General features: G+C 41.1%; 2 protein-coding genes across 8 annotated transcripts in view; one reads left to right on the top strand and one right to left on the bottom strand.

The window, feature by feature from the left end:
• SPAG17 (sperm associated antigen 17) overlaps positions 1-8,289 on the top strand; it is a 111,795-nt gene extending 103,506 nt beyond the window's left edge. For 4 of the 5 annotated variants that reach the window (XM_072991742.2, XM_072991741.2, XM_072991740.2 and 1 more), the window contains 5 exons: positions 737-888; positions 2,072-2,241; positions 3,897-3,957; positions 7,174-7,318; positions 8,152-8,289. In XM_072991742.2, the coding sequence (XP_072847843.2) occupies positions 737-888; positions 2,072-2,241; positions 3,897-3,957; positions 7,174-7,318; positions 8,152-8,288 (665 nt within the window). In that variant the 3' untranslated portion in view covers position 8,289. Of the gene's footprint in view, positions 1-736; positions 889-2,071; positions 2,242-3,896; positions 3,958-6,045; positions 6,124-7,173; positions 7,319-8,151 lie in introns of those variants that run through there. The other variant, XM_078386758.1, reaches the window with a different exon arrangement.
• Positions 8,290-10,156: 1,867 nt separating this feature from the next.
• The window catches only part of WDR3 (WD repeat domain 3), a 35,979-nt gene continuing 21,723 nt past the window's right edge, over positions 10,157-24,412 (bottom strand). For all 3 annotated transcript variants that reach the window (XM_078386760.1, XM_072991745.2, XM_078386759.1), the window contains exons 15-27: positions 23,728-23,863; positions 21,549-21,605; positions 21,053-21,153; positions 18,549-18,660; positions 18,307-18,441; positions 16,529-16,579; positions 16,110-16,175; positions 15,384-15,476; positions 14,342-14,389; positions 13,664-13,707; positions 12,791-12,919; positions 11,622-11,715; positions 10,157-11,182 (exon numbers count right to left, since the gene is read on the bottom strand). In XM_078386760.1, coding sequence (XP_078242886.1) covers positions 11,027-11,182; positions 11,622-11,715; positions 12,791-12,919; positions 13,664-13,707; positions 14,342-14,389; positions 15,384-15,476; positions 16,110-16,175; positions 16,529-16,579; positions 18,307-18,441; positions 18,549-18,660; positions 21,053-21,153; positions 21,549-21,605; positions 23,728-23,863 — 1,222 coding nt within the window. In that variant the 3' untranslated portion in view covers positions 10,157-11,026. The remainder of the gene's footprint in view (positions 11,183-11,621; positions 11,716-12,790; positions 12,920-13,663; positions 13,708-14,341; positions 14,390-15,383; positions 15,477-16,109; positions 16,176-16,528; positions 16,580-18,306; positions 18,442-18,548; positions 18,661-21,052; positions 21,154-21,548; positions 21,606-23,727; positions 23,864-24,412) is intronic.

Raw genomic sequence — 24,412 nt, 5'->3', positions numbered from 1 at the left:
GAAATAAGGGAAGCATCCACACTACACAGTTAATAGCAGTTCAACATCACTTAAATATCACAGTGCTGTCTTGTAGAATGCAGGGACTTGTTATTTGTTGAGGTGCTTAGGATACTCTGCTAGAGGCCACAGGTGCACTCTCCTGAACTACTGCAGAGAATTCTAACTACAAGTCCCAGGATCCCTTTGAGGGTTAAAATAATATCAGACTGCTATAACTGTATAGCATAGATCTGCTAAAGGTCTGTTAGTATCTCTGTATTCCTAAATATGGCAAGTCTCGTGAAAAAGTGGCCCTCTAGGTATTCTTGCGTTGAATTCCTATGATGCCTACCCACTGGCTCTGCTAATTAGTGTGGACAGGAGCAGCATTTGGAGGGTCATACATTTCCCTTCCCCTACCTGGCAGTGAGATCCATTGTTGTATTTCTTGCGAGTCTTATGAGAGGGCAGTGATTTCTGCATTCTGCACTGTAACAGTAGTCCCTTCTTCCATGCTGAACTCCTGTTTGAATCATTCTGGTTTTCCTGAACTTTTGGCCAAGCTCAGAAAGTGGGGATATGGTGGTTTGAGATCTTGAAAAGGCATGAGGGAGTTTGAGAAAGCACCATCAGAGGCACCCTCCAACCCCTCCATCACAGAAAACTAGCCTAGTCACTTCTGACTGCATCATCTCCCCATAAGAATGCTGCTGAGGTCTGCCGTCATCCTTGGAATCCTTTCTTTCTTCCACAGAAGGAGACACAACTGAAAATAAATTGGAGCTCCTCATCCAGCCAAAGATCCAGTCTCTTTTGGTGAATGCTGCAGGATCACCAAGGAAAGAGAAGGTGAAACTGCCCTCATCCATACAGAGGGTCAAGCCACTGTCTCTGCCCAGGCAAAAGGTAAGCAAAATAATCTTCCACTCGCTGTGAATTCACACTGTAGGAGTATAATCTCTTCCTCATGTTTCCTGAAGAGGAATCCATCCTTATTTCCAGTTGTAGCTGGTTGTAGGTAAAACTGCATTGTAGGTGATACATGGTTCAAGGGAGGAGGGTGCATGACTCTAGAATCTGGGGCTGAGCTGCTCAGACCATAGGCCACACTGAAGTGTATCATTGCATTGGCTACCTCTCTTTCTTCATGGGATTCTCCAACTTTTGTAGTGTATTATTAACTTGTACAGTTTACTGCAAGTAAGATGAGCTTTTTGGGTCTGGAGTGGTCTTCAGATTAAATAGTATAGTTAAAAGTGGTATAATTTAAACTCCACTGTGTATCGTTGGCAGCCTGGCACTATGAGCAATGGACAGCACATCTGTAGACAAATTTCACATTCTTTGTAAAATTTTGCTGATCTAATTAGGGTATTGCTCAACCTTGAACTTTGCTTCTGTGAATGGATCATGTAGCCATTCTTGAACAAAGATAAATTGCAGAGCAAATAAGCAAATGCACTATCAAAGTTAGCAGATAATTTGCATCCAAAAATAACATCCTGAATGTATAATCCAAAGGATCACCAATTATATATGACTAGAAATAGCTAGTAGAGCTGCGGTGGCCCTAGAAATGGGCCACAGTTCAAGGGCATAGCATATGTTCAACCACATATGCTTCATATGCAGTTGCAGTCTCCGAGTTCAGTTTTTGCTATGCCTAGCTATAAGATATCATATAGCAAGACTGGGAACAAGTAACAGATATTGGAAATGTAAGGCTATTCAGAATAAACAATGCTTAGCCAAATGGACCAGTAGCCTGCCTGATTCAGTTTAAGACAGCTTCACATATCCATTGAAGTTCATTTCTATCAAAACTGCTGCTGAAATTTTTCTGTCCCTGCTAATGCCAAAGACACCAGGCTCATTTTAGATAATTATCTTCATGCTGAAGTCGGTTGAGTTCAGCGCATGGACATGTAAATGGGATACACAGATCATATGGGAAAGACATTGTATATAATTAGATAATAAGATGGCTCATATAATGAATAAATGAATTTTACTATTGTCAGATTGCCTTCAGATTAGGAGTACAACTTGGAAGTTTGGCATTTCTAATTACTCCCTCTCGTTTGTGAAGGATGAAGGCCCTGTTTCTGGCAAAGTCCGTACATGCTCTGTTGCAGCAGCTTCCCAGCAACTGTTGGGTTTCCTTCTTATCCCACCTAAGGTGATATTTGGAGTTCTTAAGGAGGGCTCCACCTATGCAGCTACAGTGATCTTGAAGAACATCGGAATGGATTTCTGCAGGTTTGCATATATTATCAAAAAGGTTCTTACTAATTTTGTGCTGTCAAGTCAATTCTGATTTAGGCTGAGCCCTTTTCCAGAGCTTTCGACATATAGAGTACTCAGAAGGGGTGTATCATGGCCTCCTCCTTTTGGAGTGCTCTGGGATTGTGTAGCGTGGCCAAGACCACACAGAACACAGTAAGTTCAGAAGCTGGGAGTTCAATTCCTCACTGTGCTTTCCAGGGTAAGATCCAGCCTGTGTGGCCTTGGGCAAGCTGCACAGTCTGAGCATTCTGGACCTAAGAAACACTGCCAAGTGATAATCAGCAATTATTGTTATAAGTTCTTATATAAGACTAGCTGGAGGTCACTTGGCAAACTTTGTGTTTCCAAATGACCACCAAGATATTTTACCTCGAGTCCTTTCCTTAACTATACTGTTTACATATAGCTGGATACATGTCAAGTCACTCCATTAGGAATATCAGGAGATCGAAGCTGAGAAGGTATATTTATTTGATTACATTGGGGCAGTTTCTGTACTGTTACCAAATAATGTCTGAAAATCAGCAGCTCTAGGATTCATCTATGTGAACACAAAGTTTGTTAGCAGGAAAAGCATACAGAAATTTAAGTTGGTTATATTGCTTCAAGAAAGTGGTGTGAAAGACACCAAAATATACCTTTATCTGGAAAAACATAACAGTGTCACAAACCATTGTACAAGCTTTTATGTTCAGCATGGGTTTTTTAAATTAGATTAGATGTCAAACAGAATGGGAAAGGGGAGTGACAGATAGTTCAGCATAATGTTGGTGCACTGAAATCTGCAGTTCCTAAGTCTTCAAATAACATGCAGAAGCCTTCACCCCTAGCTGTGTTGGCCAGGATTTCCGGGAGTTGTAGTCCATGAGCATCTGGAGACCCAAAGTTGTGAACCACTGATCTACACTGACAGTAGTATTTATGGGAATGTTGAAAGAGTGACAAGATACTTAATACAAAGTGCTCTGAGATGCGAAACTTGTAAGTGCTACTTTATTGTTGTCACAGGTACCCTTCCCAATGTTCGTTTGAGCAGAAGTCACAACTGCTCCTGCTAAGAGTTGTGGTTTTTTTTAAAGATGCAGTTTTATGAGAAGAATCATTGTTCCATGAGGTTAAGCCTTTGAGTGATGTCCCACACAAAGCAGCTGTTCAGAGGAAAGGGGTACAGATTCAGAAAACTGCAGTGGGGAAAAAGGAAATCATCAGATTATGATGCCTGTTATTATGCTGGAGTTGAATGGAGCAGTCCGGCTTAGATCTGATTTCACTCCCACATATTTTTTGGCCCTCTGATTCCACCATTTCCCCATCCCTAGCTGTTCCTCTAGATTTACTCATAGGTAATCTTAGGAGCTGATTATGATATTCTGGACAGAAGTAGAAAATGATCAGTGCAGATTAGAACATGCTCTTTTTGCAGAAAACTAACAATCAGATGCTTTCTGAATGGGCACAATTGCTGAAGAACTGTAGGTATAATAAAGTGCTGTAGATATAATGAAGCATTCTGGGAGGAAAAGTACTGGCATTAAGGACAGCGAAACATATTATAAATGGGATACTTTCGTATCTCCCAGACTAATAAGTCCCATAGAAGATGCCAACTCTCCTTGTTACTTTGACAGGTTTCGAGTGAAACAACCACCTCCTTCTACCGGATTGCGAGTGACCTACACCCCTGGGCCTGTAAGTAATGTAATTGGGCTGGGTTGTCAGTTGTCTTGTTCTAGATAGTGGCCTGTGACAAGTTTCCAACACTAAGCTGCAGGAGTAAAGGCTGTGAGCCCTATAATGGTTTTAGACGTCATGATGTTCTGTCTATAGTTAACAAAATTAGCTTTTGTAAGGAACTAAGAGACAGTTTATACCAGCTAATTTATACAATTCATTTTATCTTAAGGTGGGCTTCTTCACACAACTAGACAAGTTATTGTCTAGCATAACCACTTGTCTGATGAGCTGATGATTAAGCTGAGAAAGTGAAACTAGTAGGTAAATCTGCAAAATCTACCTTGATTTCACATCGATGGTCACATGAATCAGAAGATTAAACCTAAGAAAAATTATATGTGGTACAAGAAGATCTAACATTAAAATTATTCATCTGTGCAGGACAATTTAAAAAAAGATATGAAGAATACATTTCTTCAAATCTATACTTTTCTGGTGCTCAGCATACTACATGACCAGTCAAACATTCCATAAGCTGTTTCTGATAGGAGAGGGCAGTCTAAACAAAGTTTTAATTCCTTAAAACAAAGTTTTAATTGAATCACGATACATGGCAGGATTTATTACAGGCAGTATGGACTTTCTCTGTGCCAGATTTGGAGAAGGTTGGACAAGTACCTTTAAAGTTTTAATTTATGTTGTAATGAAACCTTCCTAACTTACCCACTATAATTGCATTTTGTTACTTTTTTGTCTCATGGCAAAATAAGTCCTTATTTTTCAAATGCTTACCACTGCTTCAGCCTTATCACAGGACTAAGTATCTTTCAACAAAGAAACACAAATACCCACAGAGTAGCTGGGTGGGGGAGAGGAAAGAGAGAGGGAATGGAGAGAGACAGACACATGGGGGCGGGCGGGGGGAAGCAGAGAGAGAAGCTACATGGGGAGAAAGAGAACAGAGGTATGAAGGGTCATGAGCACAAGAGTGGGTGCACTGGGCCAGTGGTTCCCAGCCATGGGGAATCCCCAGGTGTTCTTGGATGGCAATTCCCAGAAGCCCTCACCAACAGCTGTGCTGGCCGGGGTTTCTGGGAGTTATAGTTCAAGGACAGCTGTGTTCCCAAGGTCGGGAACCACTGCACTAGACCATCTTAATTGATGATATTGGTATCATCAACATTCAAGCTATCCTTTGCCTATATGTAAAACTTGGTATTTTTTCTTTCTGCTGGGAATACAGGCACAATATTGCAAGGCAAGGTTAGATCATTTCATGGTGTTTTGAATCTGGCCTACAGAAGCAATATACCACAATACACAAGCCGATCTTTTAAAGGTTTTTTTGTGTGGGTTTTTTTGGAAGGATTGAATATATATGATGGGAAATATAACATTCTGTAACATATACACTCCATATATTGTTTTTGTCCTTACTCTCCATAATTTAGCAGAATCTAACAGTTTGCATGTGGAATGTTTCCCAGAAGTCTGTTCATTCTCTGAAGTTTTATGGGGCACCTTATCCATATAATGTTATTGTGTGTTTTCTCTGTACTGCTTCCCCACCACCACCACCACCATCAGCATTTTCTTCTGGAGCTCAGAAAACATAGTTAATATTTTTAAATAGTAAGACAGCAGCACGAGTGTAAAAAGGACATTGGACTTTCTTGTGTGGTATCCCTTCACAGAATATCATTGCAAGTATGAAGTCCATGCTTCTTCAGCCTAAAATATGCAAAGGCCTCTTCAGGAGAAACCTCTCCCCTTTCCATTGCTTTCATCCGAGGAGCTGTCTAGATTTTGTAGCTGCTTCAGACATGACCTGCTGCCAGGTTCTTTGCTTTCCCTGTGTGTTGCACCAACTACAGTGGTGCCTCGCTTGACGATTACCTCATTAAACAATGAATCCGCTTGACGGTGAGGTTTTTGTGATCGCTTTTGCGATCGCATAACGATGTTTCAATGGCCAAAAATCACTTTATGACAATTCTTCACATTATGACAATCTGAAAACAGCTGATCGTCAGGTTTTAAAATGGCCACCCGCTGTGCAAAATGGCTCGCCGCTGTTTTTAGGAGGCATTTTTCGCTTTACAGGCACCGGAAAATGGCCACCCTATGGAGGATCTTCGCTGGACGATTAGGTATTTAGTCCATTGAAACGCATTGAACGTTTTTTTTATTTTCGCTTGACGAGGATTAAGGATTTCGTTCTGCAGCGATTTTGCTGAAACGGATTATCCTCGTCAAGCAAGGCACCATTGTATGACTTTGTGAAATAGCTCAGTTGCACAGGGTTCTCTCTGTTTCTGAAGATAGCACGGGCAGCCTGTTCATCTCTTAACCCACTTTCAAAGTTCCTCCTTGTTCTACAGGATTTCTTCATTCTAGATAGGTTTAAGAGACGCTGGTCTCACATATAACCTATCAGGTGGCATAGATCGTTAGAATTTTTTTCCTGCTTTCAAACCTTCTTTCATGGCTTTCTGTTCAAACATGTTAGCCAGTTTCCCCAGATAAGCTTCTGCTGCCTAGATTCAGGAGCTCCACCACACCATCCTATAATTTCTTTTGGCCTGAACCGTCATCTCTAGGACTGCTATCAGCAAGAGTAGAATGTCAAGGGAGTACAGATATTGAGGAGCTGATCTCTGAAGACCATAAGACTACCAGTTATATATATATAAAGTTAATATCAACCTTAGAAAAAAGGAAACCCAGCCTCCTATCAAGCATTAGTTTCCTGGAGTACTAGTAAGAATGTGCAGAAGGGATGTGGAACATCTTTCCTATTTTGTTGCTTTCCAAATGTGCTGGGTGACAAGCCCCATGGCCCCTAAGTGGCTGTATTGGCTGAGCTGATGAGTATTGCAGACCAGTACACCCTGGGAGCAGCACATTGGGAAAAGCTGGCTCAACCGAACAAATAGAGGTTGAACCCCAAAATCAAGTGGAATGTTTTGGGTTTTTTTTTTAATCTCTGGAATTCCCCCCCCCCCGTTAGTTTGAACATTAAATAGTGGGGTTTAAATGAAATTTATGGTGCATTTATATTTAAAAGTAGTTTCCACAGGGTTTGATTGTATTTTGGACTTACTGTATACTGATGTCATTTTATTGCATTTTGTAAACTGCCACATGGGAACACTAATGGCGCGTTATAGAAATGGAATTAAATACATTATATGTAACTGCTCATGGCCGATAATTCTCTGTCTTTCCTAGATAGCTGCTGGGCTGCAGACTGAGCTGGAAGTAGAGATTTTTGCCATGGCGATTGGGGTGGAAGGAGATGAGGGCTTTGGGAAAATCAGCCATCAGGTTGAAATTTACACAGAAACAGAAATACTTTTCCTTCCTGTAGAAGCAAATATCCTTTATTGCTTTTCCCTGCAGCTGATTTTTACAGGATAGAGTGCTGATCTTCAACCCAGTGACAGCCACTACAATGTCCGTCTCTATTTAGCTCATACAAAGACTGTATCAGGCTAAAATCTTCCCAAGGCAGCATATATCAAAACCATAATATGCAGTGCCACAGTGTAAACTAAAACAGATTCAAATATCAGACCATTAAAAATGGAGCAGTAAGCAGGGCTCTGTTTAAAAGCCAAAAGACTTAGAGCCCTACCAGTCGTCTTCTTGAGTTCCTTAGGTACAGCTGAAGTGTTCAAACGCAGTCAGGTTGGCTTTCAGTCTGCCATATTACAAAATTCCAACGCAACAATTGAAAACCATTTTGGAAAAAAGAAATTATTAAATTTGGACAAGAACAAGTGGCAAGATCCACAGGCGAAAAGCACTGTTCAGTGTCGATAAGGATTAGGATGTTAAGTAGCTGGCATCAACTGCCTTCTCCAAATTTCAGAATCTTATTTCTGGCAAAAGGTACTCCTCTTCATCTATTGGTGAGTACAAATTTGGGGCATTGTTCTTGCAGGGAATCAAGCTTTACATCCTAAACAAGAATTTTCTTTCCCACTGAACTGTATCTAGGTTATTACCCCCCCCTCTTTTTTTTGACTGAATTGAGATCTTGTTACTCAGTGCTTCTTGTTTCACCCAGAATTAAGTTTCAGATAGAACCTAGTGGCCAGTGCAGTCTCTTGTGTTTGAAAAGATTCTCTTTACCTTTAGGAATAACACCCATGGTCAAAACCTTAAAATGCATAGCAGAACTTTTATCCTTGACGTATCACTCACCAGTCTTAACAGGCAACCTCTATGACCAAAGATCACCAAATTTCCCACAAGGGACAAACACCTCCACTGTCCGTCTGGTTTCAACAAGTCCAGTCTCTCGTTTTAGAGTTACACTACCTCACAAGCTTCCTGCTTAGTGTAAGTAAATATATTTAAATGTGGATACTTTCCTTTTTATGTATTACAATAATGGCTTTAAAGCAGCAGTAGCAGCTGTGACATGTATTTAGCCGTGTGCATGTGAACAATGAATGATGTTGGTAATTTTAATCCAGTAAATGTCAGCATGAAGACTGAGCCTCACAAGGAAAGAAGGAAGTACTTTACAAAAGGTATTACTAAGGTTGTGCAAAAATAACTAGAAGCCATTTTCAAAAGTGGATGGGGAGGAGTCAAAGCCTGTGTAGACCATGTGACTTCCTAGCCAAAGGTTGCCTTTAGCACTCTACCTTCAATTATTAAAATTTTGAATTTGATATTTTTGATCCATTAGCATGCCATCTCATAACTGCTGGTGCAGAAGCTGTATGTATAACAATTTGGCTATACAAACATTTTTACCAGATCTGGCAGAAGGAAAATCTTTTTTTACTGGCAGATCCCTTTTATAACAGTTTCCCCTAAAAGAGTAGGGCTCTATTAGTGAAGTGCTTGCAGACAGGTGCTTGCTATCAGAGTCTGTCCAAAATCACAGTGTGGATTTCGAGCTAATAGATCCACCACTGACATATTTTCCCTCAGACAGTTGCAGGAGAAATGTAGGGAACAACGACAGCCACTCTTTGTGGCCTTCACAGATCTTACAAAGGCCTTTGATTTGGTTAGCAAGGACAGCCTTTTAAAAATACTTCCCAAGATTGGATGTCCACCTCGACTCCTTTCATGAGGAAATGAAGGGCACTGTAGTTTTTGATGGCTCAACATCAGATCCCTTTGACATTACTAAGGTTACATTGAAGCATGTAGGAAGTACTTTTAAAGCTGGAGAGGGATGAATGGACCTTTCACACTCTTATCAGAGATCCAAGTTGCATTCTTGTGGTTGGGAAAAGCACTTAAGTCACAAATTCTGTGCTGGATCTGAATTATCTGAAATCAGAGTCAGCTGGTTTACTACTGATCAATTCTTTCATTTCTTTTTAAAAATTAAAGATGGAAGCGCAAGTATCCAGTCATCTAGAATTCTTCCTAATTTTCCTTGTTCAGACACTTCGTTTCACTCTTCCAGTAGATATTTGCATCTTTACTGATGAATTGCCTGTGTGCCAAATTGCCTTCTGAGAAAGTTTCAAGAAGATGTATAATAAAGGTTTTTAATATTTTGACAGTTTTATAAATTTTATTTTGCAGAAAAAACTATGGCATGCCTGGATCAGTGATGCAAGTATCCTGACACCCATGGAAGACTATAACCTAGAAATACAGAAGTCATGTTTTTAAAGTTTAATTAAAATTCCCATTTCTTTCTTTACTGGGATGACCCGTTGTGTATGTATGTGTGTAACACAGAACCTCTTACCATATCTTCAACTTAGAGGGGAAAAATGTAAAATTTACTTCAGCATTAACTGTGGATTCTGTTTGGAAGCATGATTGGGATTCTGCTAAACTCAGGAACGTTACAAGATCTCAGCCCTGTGGAATTACTATATAAGATGAGAGCAGAACACAGATAGTAGCCTGTTTTTCTCTCTCCCTTTTCTACACCCTATACTGCCAGAAGGGGAGGAAGGGACTTAACCATCTTCTCCAACTGAGTTTATTGAACTTATGGTCCTCAAAGCATTGGCTTGGATATGCAAATTGGTACTATAGAAGACTTTATCCTTTATCTATACATCCAGATAGCTACTATTTAGGTATTAAATAAATGAAGGCTATTCCACTGAACCAACAAAATAGCACTGTCAGGGATTTAAGCAAGTATTAAGTTAAAATGTAACACATGAAAATCTAAACTATATTACCATGGTTCTCTATAAAAATACTAATTTCACAGCCCACAGAGAGTGAATGTCACTGCTTTATTTGAGAGAATAGCAGGTGGAAGAGGCTGGGAAGTCTGGATACTTTATTTTTAAAACTAGTTAAAAAATAAATAAGTGAAATGCAAAGAATAATTATTAAGGGGAAAACATATTTTATAAACAAATTCACATACAATGCTGTCATTAACAAAGCACCAAACAATAAGAACTATTGTTGGAAGCATTATTTGGTTGAGAAAGAAATTCATGAACACCTCCCGTCTGTTCAGATGAAAGAAAAAGGCTCAGTTTCAAATGGATATGACAGCAAAACAATTTAGTTATTGTTCTGATTTTGGAATGTGTGCACATTGCAGGACCTGAGGTCTGGCAGATGTTTGGGGTACATACACACATTGCATGGTGGCTGAGCCCAACATTCACATTCAGGAACAAAGCTAACAGATCACATCAAATTTTGACAGATGTTAGATGCTTGTACATGTTAGAAACCAGGGCTAAAATGTTTGCCGATGCAGAATTAGCTTAAGAAGGACTTGTCTTCTTTATCTGGCTTTGTGATGTCAGGTACAATTAGCTGCATGACGCTGCCCCTGCAGTGCCTAATCAGCCATGCAGAACTTTTTTTTAAGGTGCTCAAGTCACGGATCAGGAAAAGCAGCAGTAAAGAGAAAGTGAATAATAACCTTAAGGTGGTGCAGTCTTGAACCTTTCACTACCTCCCTTTTGGCCTGAAAATATTTGTAGGTGAATGTTTAGCAGTTGTATGAAATTTCCCACGGGTTTTCTTACATATAGCCCAAACTCGTATTTCCACACCACTGCTGCAGCTGGAGAGCACCCCACACTCTCGTTGGTGAAATAAACTCTTCCATGACCTGTCCCAGCTAGACCACTGTAAGAACCATCTTCTGTTTCTTCTTCCGCTTCCGCTTTTTCTCTTCAAACTGTTCCGTCGCATCAGCAAAAAACATCACTTCATCTTTTGACTCGATTTCTCTCTTTAGGAACTGAAGACCGGCCATATTGAATCCAAGTATATCCTGTGGACAGAGCATGGGCATTAGTGTGTGTGAGGGGCAGGGAGGAATTTGACCCTTGGAAGGCTGGGTCAAGGGTAGGCTGGCATCATTTGCTGAGGACCCCATCTCAGTCTTAGGTCAGTGATTACAACACTGGTCTCATGAGGGGAAAACTTGCTTTACCATCAGATCAGCAATTCAAAATGAAGGATTTTAATTTTTTTTACTGATACTCCTTGCACAGCACTGTGAAGCAGCTTGCCACATGCCTTACTATAGTTAATACAGCAGAATAAATGCAATGAGTCCAATTCCAGTGAAGGGTGTACGACACTGTTTGAGATACTCGCCCAACCCATCTTGACCAGCCACTCGTAGCCTGTGTCATCAATGAGCTGTAGACCGTGGAAGAGGCAGACTGGCATCCCAAACATGTCATTTTCACATTCACAGCACTTACCCTTACTTGACTGACTTTGGAGATTGTGGTTTTCTTCAGGTTCTCCATCACCTTCACGAGCAATTGATTGCTTGTGATCTGGCCAAAATGTATCCTGCAGAAGGGAGAAAACAATGATTCTCAGGCTACCAAGCATTTGCGTAGTTCTTTTTTTCTGCCTAGAAGTTCTAGTTTCTCCATGTCATCTTTGGGAGTTGCCACATGTCTTCACCCTAATGACAGTGCGCAATCCGCGAGCAGGGTAGGAGACAGCTGTTCATGCAGATTATTGTTTGGCCTGGGGAACAGTGCTTCGTAATTCCTGGATCACAAGCAGTTGATCTTTGTCTCAAATGAAATAATATTCACAGAAGACGACAGTAGTGAATGCTACCATCAAATGAGGAGCAGGGGCAAGGATGGCAAAAAAAAGATGTCTGTAGCTGACCTGCCTCAGATTCACATACAGAACTGCATTCTACCTCAAGGAATAACACAGCAGAAGACAGGCTATTATATAAATAGCACTTTGTAACTGGTTCTAAAAACCTACTAAGCTACGCACAAGGCACGTGAAACTACAGTCTTATAAGGTTTAGGTTTCTCCGCATGGTATGCAAGGCTTCCCTGTGACCCTTCCAAGGAAGCAAAACTGGTTCAGGTTTAAGGAAAAATCATCACTGTCAAATCTGGTATAAATGTTCCACACTCATTTCCCTGGTGATTCCACTGATCAGTTCTGGGGGAACAAACGGAATGAGATGTAGCAGAATAGGTCACTGAGCTGTCTGTCTACATTAAACTTGTGATGAACTGAGACTGTTCCTAAACACACACTATGGGTTCTCCCACTACGGAGGTTGAAGGAGCATTTGTAAAGATACCGGGTTTCACAAGTCAGTTTATTGCACATCTGGAAATTGATGTCTGCACTGAGTACTACAGAAGTCGTGGTTCCCGCCATGTTGACAATTACTTTCAGACACATGGCTATCGATAGGTTAATGCCACTGGAAGCAGTCTGCAACATGAAACCTATATTTTTAAAACTAGTTCCTACGGTCCCACACAACTCACACACACACACACCCCAATGTGGTTAAAACCACTCGTGCAGGTCCACATCACAACACGGATAACCGCAGGATTAAAACTGATTATGTTTCTCTCCACTCAGCTGTAGGGTTTACCTGAGCAGAAACAGGAGAGCCCGACAGAGCAGCTCTACCTCTGAACCCAACTGGAGAAACTGATTGAAGAGGATAAGGAGGTCTGGCACATATGAGAAAGGCAGCACCAACAGAGATTCTTCCAGTTCACTGTAGAAAAGGAGAATGTATAAAACTAAAATGTCTCTCCCTGAAGGCATCAACCCATAAGAGCAGCCTCCTTGGAATGAAGCGACGTTGAACAGTTATTGTTGCTGCCTGCTTTTTGAGAAAGGAAATTAAAAGTGATTCGTAAGGAAAGGAAGTGCCCCTGGAATGAGACTTTATTTCACCTAGTGTAATTTCTAGACACAGCCCATTAGCATAAAAGGAGATCTACACAAACCACTGGCTGCAGTCCTCCTCCAAAGCAAGGGAAAAAGGTACGATTCCCTGTTGACTCTGTAATGAATGGACAGCTCTGCAAAGCAGTCACAAATGAGATGAGACATGCTAAAGTGCAAGTCTCCATCACACATGGCACGTGTTTTATACTGTGCAATACAAGTAGGAGAACCACAAGACTCAAAAGTCTAAGGGCCTTTCAAAACCAGCTGGTGCTTAGAAATCAAGAGGTTGAAAGGACTGTAAAGCTTAGCTAGGTAAGAAGGCAGGATGGGCTGTGTGGTTAATCTGGCGAATACAAAAGGGCTAACTACAGACATCCTGAAAGAAAAAAATCACCATGAAAGCTTGATGCAGTAACTTACTTTGAGTCTGATGAGCCTTCATAAATGTTGAGACAGAACATGGGTCTTTCTGTCCAAAGTACGCACAGCTTGCTATAGCCATTTTGTTTCCTACTCTAGACAGGCCTATTAATACACACAAAACAGCGATGTTTCTAAAACTCACCTCGACTTCACCTTCTTCAAAACCTCTAGTACATACGCAGAAGGCTATAAGAAAAGGACATAAGTGGATGCCATTGTTAGCACTGGTTGGTCAGCTCATATGAAAAAAATCTGCTGCACAAATTTAGTAGACAAGAAGGCACCATTTCAGGATGCGTATTGTTTATCTAGTTCTTAGGATTATCAAAACAAAAATACTGCTATTTGTGACAAGGTTTTGAAGAGAGTGCATGAGGGAAGACACAGCATGCAGAAAACACTATTTACAGAAAGACTATTAATTTTCTCAAAATTTTAGAAAGCAAACAGACAAGGCATGCAGAAACCAGTATTTACACAAAAATGATTGATTTCCTCAAAATTTGGGAAAGCAAACAGTCCAACTGACATCTTGCAACCCGACTCTCACAAAATAGAGGATATAAAAAAAGAAAAGGCATTTGAGAAACGGAAGATGGAAGATGTGTTTAAAAAGATAAAAAAGGGCTGAATTCAGCACAGAAAGGAGGAAATACAAAGGCACAAAGACTTGTTACTGAAGAATCACAATTACTCATAGGTACCCTAATCATTAACACAATGCCCACTCCTGACATTACTCAATTAATGCACAATAATGAACCCAGGGTTTACTTAGCAGATTTCAAAAGTGCAAAAAGCAGTCACACATCATACTTACTGAAATACTGCCATATGCCTTAAGAATTGGATTTACTGGAAGAGGCACCTGGAGAAAAGATGGATTACAATTCAGATGTATTTCTTCCTGTATGCAGATGAAACTGATTGACATCCTTTAATTTCCCAACTTTGATAATATGATAACTCATTGATTAACAAAAAATTAAATCCATGTTGCCAACACCAATGTTCTCCCATCTTGTCCCTAAGCTATATTATTCCAAAAGGAATCTATCCTTCCAACCTCCTCCTTTGAAAGCCTCAAGAGCCGAGAGAGGATTTTTCCTCAAATATATGAGATTTTTGGCATAACTGGAATTGCTGAGAAGGGCATAGAGAAACTGATAGCTCACTTCTTTCACAGCATAAGAAGTCTTGTTCGAAAACAGTGCTAGGCAAAGAAGGGGCCACAGCCATGATTTTGTGAAGAATCATAGGGTGATAAAAAAAAATCAAAATAAAAGGACTCAAAATTGGCCCGAGTCGGAACCCACAGTAAATCAAAACTGATATATAAATTTATGAAAACAGGACATCCTGAAGCACTGAAAAACAAAGTATTTGTCTTTTCAAAAGAGGAAGAATGCCTTTCAAGGTGACAATGTGGAACCTGGTGGTAATAATGAAGTTGTTCGCATTTTGGACATCGGTGATATGGCAGATGCCTCCCCTCTTCTTGAAAAATCATAAAGATGAGAATAAAATACCCAAATAGCATTGCAGGAACAGATTTGCTTGGACCTTTCTCCAACACAGTAGAATCCTGGCCTCTTGCAGGAGAGTGACATAAACTTCAGAGATGCTCTGGAGGCAGGGGTAGGGATTCTGCAACCAGCTCAACAAGTAACCCTCCTCAACACTTAGGCAATGGTGGCCATTCCATGCTAACACTGACTAAGCCAATCCTGCCTCCTGGTTTGGGTCAACAGACACCAACATTTGAAAAAGAAGGACATCCACCTGCGGCTTTTTAAGCATATTCTGAGAACAGGATGGTCACTCTCCACGGAGTGCAACACACAAAATACTTCATCCCTCACCTCTTTTCCGGCAGCTTTGCAGATAGCTTTGTGCTCTTCCAGTTTTGCCGTCTCCTCTCTGTAGAGCTCTATGGCTTCCATAATCCGTTCTGCCTACAGACACAAAATTAGCTTGTGAACAACTGAATGAACCGAGAGAATTTTCCTAATGCGGAACATAGAGATTTGCACATCAGGGTGTTGACACGTACAGTGCTAGGATAACAAGAGCATATTTTCCACTTAATTGGGGAGTTGGGGGGAGCATCCGGAGGAGAGCAGATCTGCTATACTATCCTTTGGTAGCTTTAAGTGCTGCTGCAAACAAGAGCTTCTGCTCTGGTACAAGACACTGTAACAGATGGCAGAGGGTGGCCCAGTCATTTCCCCCTTGGCAACTGAAATACCACACGGATCATTCTTCAGCTCATTTCAGCTAAGGTCAATGATGAATCTCAAGCACAGAAGATATGATCTGCATGTTACTTTCCATCTCTTGCTGAAGCTCCACTGAGGTAAGTAGGTATTATGTATATTAATTAAATCTATAAAAGCCTGTGCTTTCATATAACCAATTTCAGAGCACTTACAGATACTGAGAACTTCAAAATGTATGGGATCTTTGAGGGGTTTTTTTGGGAGGGTGTTGGTTTTTGTTTTTTAAGACTAGGACCTCATCTAAGCCATTCTCCCCATCCACAAGGGTGAATGTTCATCAGGAAGGATTCCAGGGGGTGTCATATTTACCGCCTTGATTGTTTCAATGGTCTTTTTTCCAGCTAAGCCAGCCTCTCCTTGAGTTTCCCCAGCAACCTGAGAAGAAACAAAAATACAGTTTAAGCAAAATACTGCTCCATCCATCTTGGGCAATATTGAGGGATAAGAGAAACAGTAGCGGTTCATCAGCCCTGGAGCGTCACAATTTCCCTAACCCTTCCCTACAACATCACTGGGACAGCTGCAGGGTAATTTCCACTTCACTTCAAACACTTATACAGTTCCAGGGAGTTGGGTGGTTGAATGGTACAGGGCAACAATTGTTTTCAAGCTCTCAGGTTTTCTACAACAATGGTGAACATGCTTCTCTATTTTAGAGAAAACTCTGCAATTCACAAAAAAAGCCTGGGGAGCAACAGAACACTGATGTTTCAACACGAATTACTTACCACGGGCTGGTCTTCCTTAGCTATACTGTCTTCGTACTCCATTTCTCTTTGCTGCAGAGGGAAATGGTTCAGTGTGTCAGGGTTAGCAAGTACACTGCAACACAGCAGTTCCCGTTTCAGAATCTCCAGGAACCAGACTTTCTACCATACATTTCCTCTTTCTCTCAACTCTGAGGTTTCCAGGTAATTGTCCTGCAACCGCCATCTTTGCAGGCACAGCACTAGGTACCAGCACTTTTCTGTGTTGGTTCCCACTTAGAGGAACTCTGACTACTTGCTGTATTTGTTTTAGAAAATGGTCCACAAATTCCACTTTTGTCCTACCCTTCACCCAAAATGCTCACAACAGTGTACGTGGTTCTTTCCTCGTCATTTTAATCCTCACGCTAGTCCTGCAGGATGTGTTGGCCAGGTATCAGTTTGTTTTGGGACAAAGCAGAATTTGGACCCATGACTACCTTCGCCATATGTGACACTTTCCTACATCACACTGGCTTTCAGACTTAAGCTGGTTAAATTGTCCTATTCCGAGTCCTCCAAAAGGGAGAAAGATGGCTGAAAAATGAATGAATGAATGGATATAAATGAATGAATGAATGAATGAATGAATGAATGAATGAATGAATGAATGAATGAATGAATGAATGAATGAATGAAAGAAAGAAAGAAAGAAAGAAAGAAAGAAAGAAAGAAAGAAAGAAAGAAAGAAAGAAAGAAAGAAAGAAAGAAAGAAAGAATTTTGGCCAGCAGCTATGGCTTGTTTGATGGTGGTGGGAATAGAAGTATACAGGAAGCTGCATTATTCTCAATGAGGTCCTTGATCTGATTAGTCAGGTACTGCCAGCTCTGATAGGGAAAAATACTCCAGGTTTGAAACCAGATTCTTCCCTAGCCCTATCTGGAGATCTCTGGTCTCTCCCCGTGTTAAAATAGCCCTTACCCTGCCTAGCTTCCACATCTACAGTATACAAGACTGGGTGCACACAAAATGGTGTGGCAGTACTGGACAGAACGACATGCTATGGCCTTCTGATTTTGTTCTCTTGATTGCTTTAAGGATCTCTGTTTAATACCATCCTACCATTTTGCAATATAAGGTTGACCTTTTGTTAGAAATCCAGAATCCAGGAATCAATGAGCCTCAGAGCATTGTAATATCACCACAGCTGAACAGTGGATCAAAACACAGATGCCAGGCATTTAATTAAGTACAATATAAGAGTCTGTAATATGGAAAGCTAATATTTCCATATTACAGGTAACTTTTGCAAGTTCATATCTCGCATGGCTAATATTTATCCTGTTACTCTCTACAATAAAGTATTTTGGTAGACACCACAGTTTGTTGGCCTACAATGTTGCCTTTAAATTAGAAGACCACTAAGCAGACAGTGCATAAGAACAGGCTTTCTTTAACTTGGATTTTGTCCCTCCTACCCTAAAGCCTTTTTTTTTAAGTGAAGGGCAGAATGTTTCAAAACAGATAAAAATGGAGCAACTTCCTCCAATGAAATTCATGTTGTTGTTTAGTCGTTTAGTCGCGTCCGACTCTTTGTGACCCCATGGACCAGAGCACGCCAGGCCCTCCTGTCTTCCACGGCCTCCCGGAGTGAATGAATGAAATTCATAGCCCAACATAAAACGCTTGCTCAACAATGCAAAAGATACAAGTGTCTCAGTCTGATGAAAGGAGGCTTGCAGAAAAGTCTGTCTTGGGACTCCTCTTCAACAAGATTAATAATCGAAATGGAACTTATACATGAGGCTCTTCTTCTTACCATCTCCCTTTCCTCCTCCAGAATAAGCGGCTCCCTTGTCCTTTCCCAGAGACGCAACGACTTATCGTGAGAGGAGGACACAAGATAGTCCCCACCGGGACTGAGCGCCAGACACCACACTTCCTGGTGATGCCCCTACAAATTAGATAATAGGCACAGTGAGGGCACAGAAGCAAAACACTTGGCATCCTAACCACCGATCTGTACAAGAAATCTCAGCACCTGCCATTTTCATATTTTACCTCCAGGGTCTGAATGTGTTCAAATTTGTCTGCATCCCACTGTTTAATCTTGTGGTCCTTCCCCGCTGTAAAGAAGAGGTGAGACTTGGGTACAAACTGAAGGTACATCACACTGAATGGGGAGAGAAGAATATTGTGACATAACAAAAGGGACAGAAGATCACTGCCTTTTCCAAAGCAACATTCACAACAACATTATCTGAAGGCATTTTTAAAAGAGGAAGAAAATACAAATATTTTTATTACTAAAGTTCCAGCTGCTATTTCCTTTCATTTTTCTGTTTGTATTCCAGTGCAACCCTGCCCAGGGATAGCCACTGCTTTCATCCCAATTCCCCACAAATATTACAGAAGCCTCACTGTAACTACTCTACACTGTTAGGAAAAGTGTGTTGTGATGCCATCTTCAACAGGCACTAATCACAGAATCATCAAATAATGGATGGGGCCTATAAGGCCCTCGAGTCCAACCCCCCTACTCAATGCAAGAATCCAAGTCAAAGCAGATCTGATAGATCACTGGTTCTTAACCTTGGGTTACTCAGGAGTTTTGGACTGCAACTCCCAGAAGCCTTCACCACCAGCTGTGCTGGCTGGGGTTTCTGGGAGTTGCAGTTCAAAAGCATCTGAGTAACAAAGGTTAAGAACCACTGTTATAGATGGTTGTTGAAATTTTCTCTTAAATGCTAAGAAAGACAAGACATTGGCAACACAACTTTCTATGTAACACAATGGATTTATCAAGACTTTCTGGTCTTTATGTCAGTATGGAAGTGTAAAAGCGCACACAAAATTCTTTCTTGTTCAAAGGATTTTCAGAAATGCTGCCACTTTCTGATAAGAACCCTGAGGATGGCGCAGAGGTTCTCCTCAATTTTATGCCCCAAAGTCCTGCACCAACCAGAAGTTTATAATTCCACTGTGACTGTAACAGTCATTGTAGGTAACGTCTGCTTCGAAGATACAGAACCTCTATCTCCTCTTCAAATTGCAAAACTCTGTTAGAAATGCAAGCAGCAGAAAAATATGGTTCTTCCTCATTTTTTTGTTTAAAACACCTTCGTCAGTGAGCCTAACTTGTCCTGTTTTGCGACAGGCTGCTGACATTTGCCGTCTCCTCTGGCTGCAAAGGGGTCTACACTCTGTAGCCCGAGCGAGCAAGCTCAACTATCATCAGATTCCTACTCTTTCTTCTCCCATCTAACATACTGCACAGGTGTGCATTTCCTAAAGAAGAAGAAAAAATCAGAAAGCAAAGCAGATGGTTCTGGGCAGATCTGGACCTCCCTCTAAATAAGGCAACTGTTCTCTTAAAGTAGTCCCTCAGGCACGATCTTCATAAAAAGAAAACACCACATGAAGGAGGAAGAAGAGTGAAGTAGCTTTGATAAATGACAGCTCAAGCTTCCTACCAGTGAATTACTTTTTCAGAGCCTTCTTTTTTATTTCCAGTCAGTGCTTTTGGAAAGGCTGTGGGGAAAAATGATCAGAAGCTGCTGAAAAGTTTAACTGTTTTGCATGACGGCTAGTGCGGTGGTAGAGCCAGCAAGCAAAACTCACCACTAACGGGAAGACTATGGGTTCCTGCTCAGTGGGCAGCTGACCCTAATTCCTCAAGCACATGTGTGGGACTCTACGGCACAACTTGACTGAAACTGCCCCAGCAGATTCTCAGCAGCAGATGGCAACCACATTTAGAAGGACAGCATAGGTATGTAGAGATGTATAAACTCTGCTCCCTCTGCTTAATGTAACACTGAGCTTTCATTTCTGAAAGCAAAAGCAAGAAGCATCCTCACTTCTATCAGAAAGAATGGGTGTTGCTGTTCCAAGGGCTTTACAAGAAGATATAATTGGATAATCTTACTCGAGTGGTAGTAAGCAGGGGTAAAGTAGGCAGAGAAGGGAGCAAAGGAGAAAGACTGTATAAAAATAGCATAGAGCCTTGGGAGGCTGTAAAGACTAACAAGCTTAATAGGCCTGAAGATTCTTTGATGGCAGCCCGCTGCTTCACAAGAGATCCTCCAGTCCATGTAAGACTGTGGGTGCAGGCAGAGGGGTCACCCCAAAGTACATGCTAACATTTCAGTCTTCTTGTTCTCAACAAATCACCCACTTTCCTGCTGAGCAAACTTTCATGCTCAAACAACAGATCTTCAGTTCCAGATGTATCGTAACTGGTGGAGTAAGCAGTCCTCAGACACATCAGCCTATTCAATCCCAGAGAGTGCACTTTGTCCCTGAGAGTGCACCGCTCCACAGGTCATAAACCCATATACAAAAGAATTAACACAGAATAAAGCATTTCCCTTACAAGCAAAATAAAAATAAAAATTAAAAAATAGCCATGTTGCGATTAACACCCCGTCCTACAACAGAGCAGGAAAACTACCCCAGAGATGCTATGACATTAATCTACTTCTGATAGACGTTTCAAGCCAAGGAGATTTTTTTCAAACAGAAAGAGCCAATGAGTCTAGATGTTCTTTGAGAGATCTACCCACCTGTCATCATGGGCAAAGAGAGACCGGTGACAATCCCCAAAGTCTAATCCCCAGATCTTCACATTCCTGTCAGCAGAGCCGGTTGCGATTAACGTCCCATCCTACAAGAGAGCAGGAAAACATTGGGGTGATCATCATGCACCTGGGTGAAACCATGATAATCCCTGGCTTTCATCTCTAACTGCCTGGATATAACCACAAACATCTTGCATTTTGCTCCCTTTCCATGAAGGGCATTCATTCATTCTTTCTTTCCCTTCCCTAGACAACCAACTATACATGTCTTGTTTCTGGACAACTAATACGTGTATTCACTGGCATCATTAGTAGCAGCAGAGAGACAAAGAGCTGAGTTCACCCAGGCTATGAGAAGCTGGCCAAATTCACTAATACAAGAAAGAATGAAAGGAAACTAGTTGCGTTGCCATAGAACAGACCTATCATATATTAGTTAACATTAAATAATGCCACATAAGATAACACAGGGCATACTTACATAAGAAATATCCATGCAAAGCACTGGCAACTTGTGCCCATACAGTGAGAGGAAAAACTGGAAAGCAAGAGGAAAACATTACATACTTCAAGCATTTTTTAAAAATCTCAAAATATACACTGAACCATACAAGTACTTTACAAATTTTCTGTAATCGTCCGACAATAACTGACTGGCTTATAAAAATACACACTAGATTTACTTAAGCAAAGCATGCTGCTTATATACCACCCCATCAAGCTTAAAGCACTGTCTGGGTGATTTACAAGTTAATTATGCAGGCTACCCATTGCCCCTCTCCCCTGGTGAGCTGAGTACTCAGTTTACCAACCTTGGAAGGAAAGAAGCCTGAGTGAACCTTGAGCTGGCTACTTGAGATAGAATCCCAGGTCATGAGCAGAGTTTTGGCTGCAGTTACTTAGTACATCTTAGGATTTAGTGATATGGCTGGGGGAAAATAAGTGTCTGTACCATATCAGATCAGATTGCTTGTCCATTTGTATTATCTATCTTGAACGGTGGCAGCTCACTCCTCTGTCTCAAGTGAGGTCATTGGCTGCTATGTTATCCTTCTAAATTGAGATGCCAGAGGCTAAACGTGGGATCTTTGGCTTGCAAGCCATGTGTGCTACTTCTGAGCCACAGCCCCTCTCCTTTATTCCACATTGCAGTGGAGGTGCTGTTTTAAGATCTGCAAAGATGTCTTGATGAGGGCATGAACAAGCCATCAAAAGGGGCAAATTTATATCTATATGGTGTTCACTCAAGAGAGTGCAGCAGCAGCAGGAACAAGATGCTTGTATGTGTGAAATTGTCACCACACTCCACGTGGCTTACACTTTTCAACAGAGATATTTTACCCATTCTGCTGAAGGTCACACAGAGATTTAACAAGCGTGTTCAAAAACAACTATGAATCAGACCAGAGTAACACATAAGCCCTATTCAGCCATGATAGCCTGTAAGCAGCTATGGCTGTAAATATGGTGCAGATGTGGGGACACAGGGAGGTCCTGCCCCCTCCCATCTTGGAGGCCAATCAGGCCTTCGTGCTGTGAACTTGGAAGGTCTGAATGACCGTGGGCGTCTATAATTCATCATCCTTCTACTGCATCTGTAACTGGAAGCACTGCCACCCAAGGGCACCCGATCACAAAGATCCAACGTCTGCACTCCAGAACTTACAAGCACTTCTTTAAATCTTCCTGTGAAACCTATGAATATTTTTTTTTGACATTAGGTGTGTGTGTGTGTGGAGGGGGACACCAGACAGGAGTTCTTTGCCCTCTCCTGCCCCCACCTTTACAACCCTACTTACTTTTACACTATAAAGCATAAATCCTGAAGTGGGGCAGGGACTGGCAAAACAGACATTATGTATATCTGAATATGCGTTTCACCAACACTTTGGCTTTGACCTTTAGTCAGTTCTTCTACTGTAGAGGTGTAACTGCTCCACACCAAGTACTATAGAAAATAGCTGGCTGGCTGGCTGAATGGTTTAGGTCTCCAGCTGTAGAGTCAGAGGCTGGGAGTTCGATTCCCCACCATGCTTCTTATGAGTACAGCCAGCCTGGGTGGCCTTGGGCAAGCTGCCCAGTCCCAGGGCTCCCCCAGAAGAAGGGAATGATAAACCACTTCTGTGTATTCTCTACCTGGAAAACCCTGAACAGGGTCACCACAAGTCCGAACAGGCTTGATGGTACATCATCATCATCATCATCATCATCATCATCATCATCATCATCATCATCATCATCATCATCATTATTATTATTATTATTATTATTATTATTATTATTATTATTATTATTATTATTATTATTATTATTATTATTATTATTATTATTATTATTATTATCGTATTTTTCACACCATAAGATGCACTTTTTCCCACAAAACAGGGGGGTGGAAAGTCTTATGGAGCGAAGAAAACAGATTATATTTTCCTGTTTTCTTCTCCTAAAAAATTGGTGCGTCTTATGGAAAGGTGCGTCTTATGGAGCGAAAAATATGGTATGATGATGATGATGATGATGTACAATTAATCTGTGTGTCTATCATTAATCTTGTTCTGACTTTGCCATTCTCGCAGAATTCACATTATTGATCCTTCACCCACACCCTCATAAATAGGGATGGCCTGGGAGTTCAGACGTCAGGTTTTAGAGTTTACTACCTTGAGTGTATCCGTGTAGAATATTTTCACAGTGCAGTCTAGTAAGGCAACAGCCAGAAGTTTTTGGTTGGGGCTGTACCGGACGCAAAGGACATCTTCATCCAACTGCAAGATACGTGCTTGCTTCACAGACAGCCTAGGACAGGGCAAGCAGAAGAAACCAATGGCGCTCGGCTATCACGGCCATTTCAGAAAGTTTCACAGTATGTACACAATTAATTCTTAATGAAAGAGATCCCAACTGTGGGCATTTACTGACCATTCAGAGGTTCTGTGGGCCCTACAACTCTCAGAGTATTCTTTCTCCTTGTTTGTGCCGTAGGAGAAGGAAGCCAGCAGAATCTATATTAGATTTACAGTTAAACTATGGGAAATCTACCCTGTTTCATTCATACAGCTAGATCCCATATCTCCTTTTTGACCTTTATACATGGGGTTTTAAAAAAATCCATAAAAAGAATATTTTAAAATATTACTTTATAGCATGTATATTGCAATCAATTCCCTGGCACTCTTAAATTAGTTAAGGGTATACAAGACCGTATTATCTAGAAATGAAATCACACAAATAGTGAAAGCAAAAAATGGCAAAACAGAGGCTATTGTGCCTTAGGGCACCTCATGAACCTGGGAAGACAAGACTTACTGGAAAAGACCATAAGGCTAGGAAAAGTTGAAGGCAGCA

This window comes from Pogona vitticeps, chromosome 2 (genome assembly GCF_051106095.1).
Source record: "Pogona vitticeps strain Pit_001003342236 chromosome 2, PviZW2.1, whole genome shotgun sequence".
NCBI lineage: Eukaryota > Metazoa > Chordata > Lepidosauria > Squamata > Agamidae > Pogona > Pogona vitticeps.
Note: the sequence above shows the minus strand (reverse complement) of the source record. Positions and strands in the feature narration are given on the sequence as shown.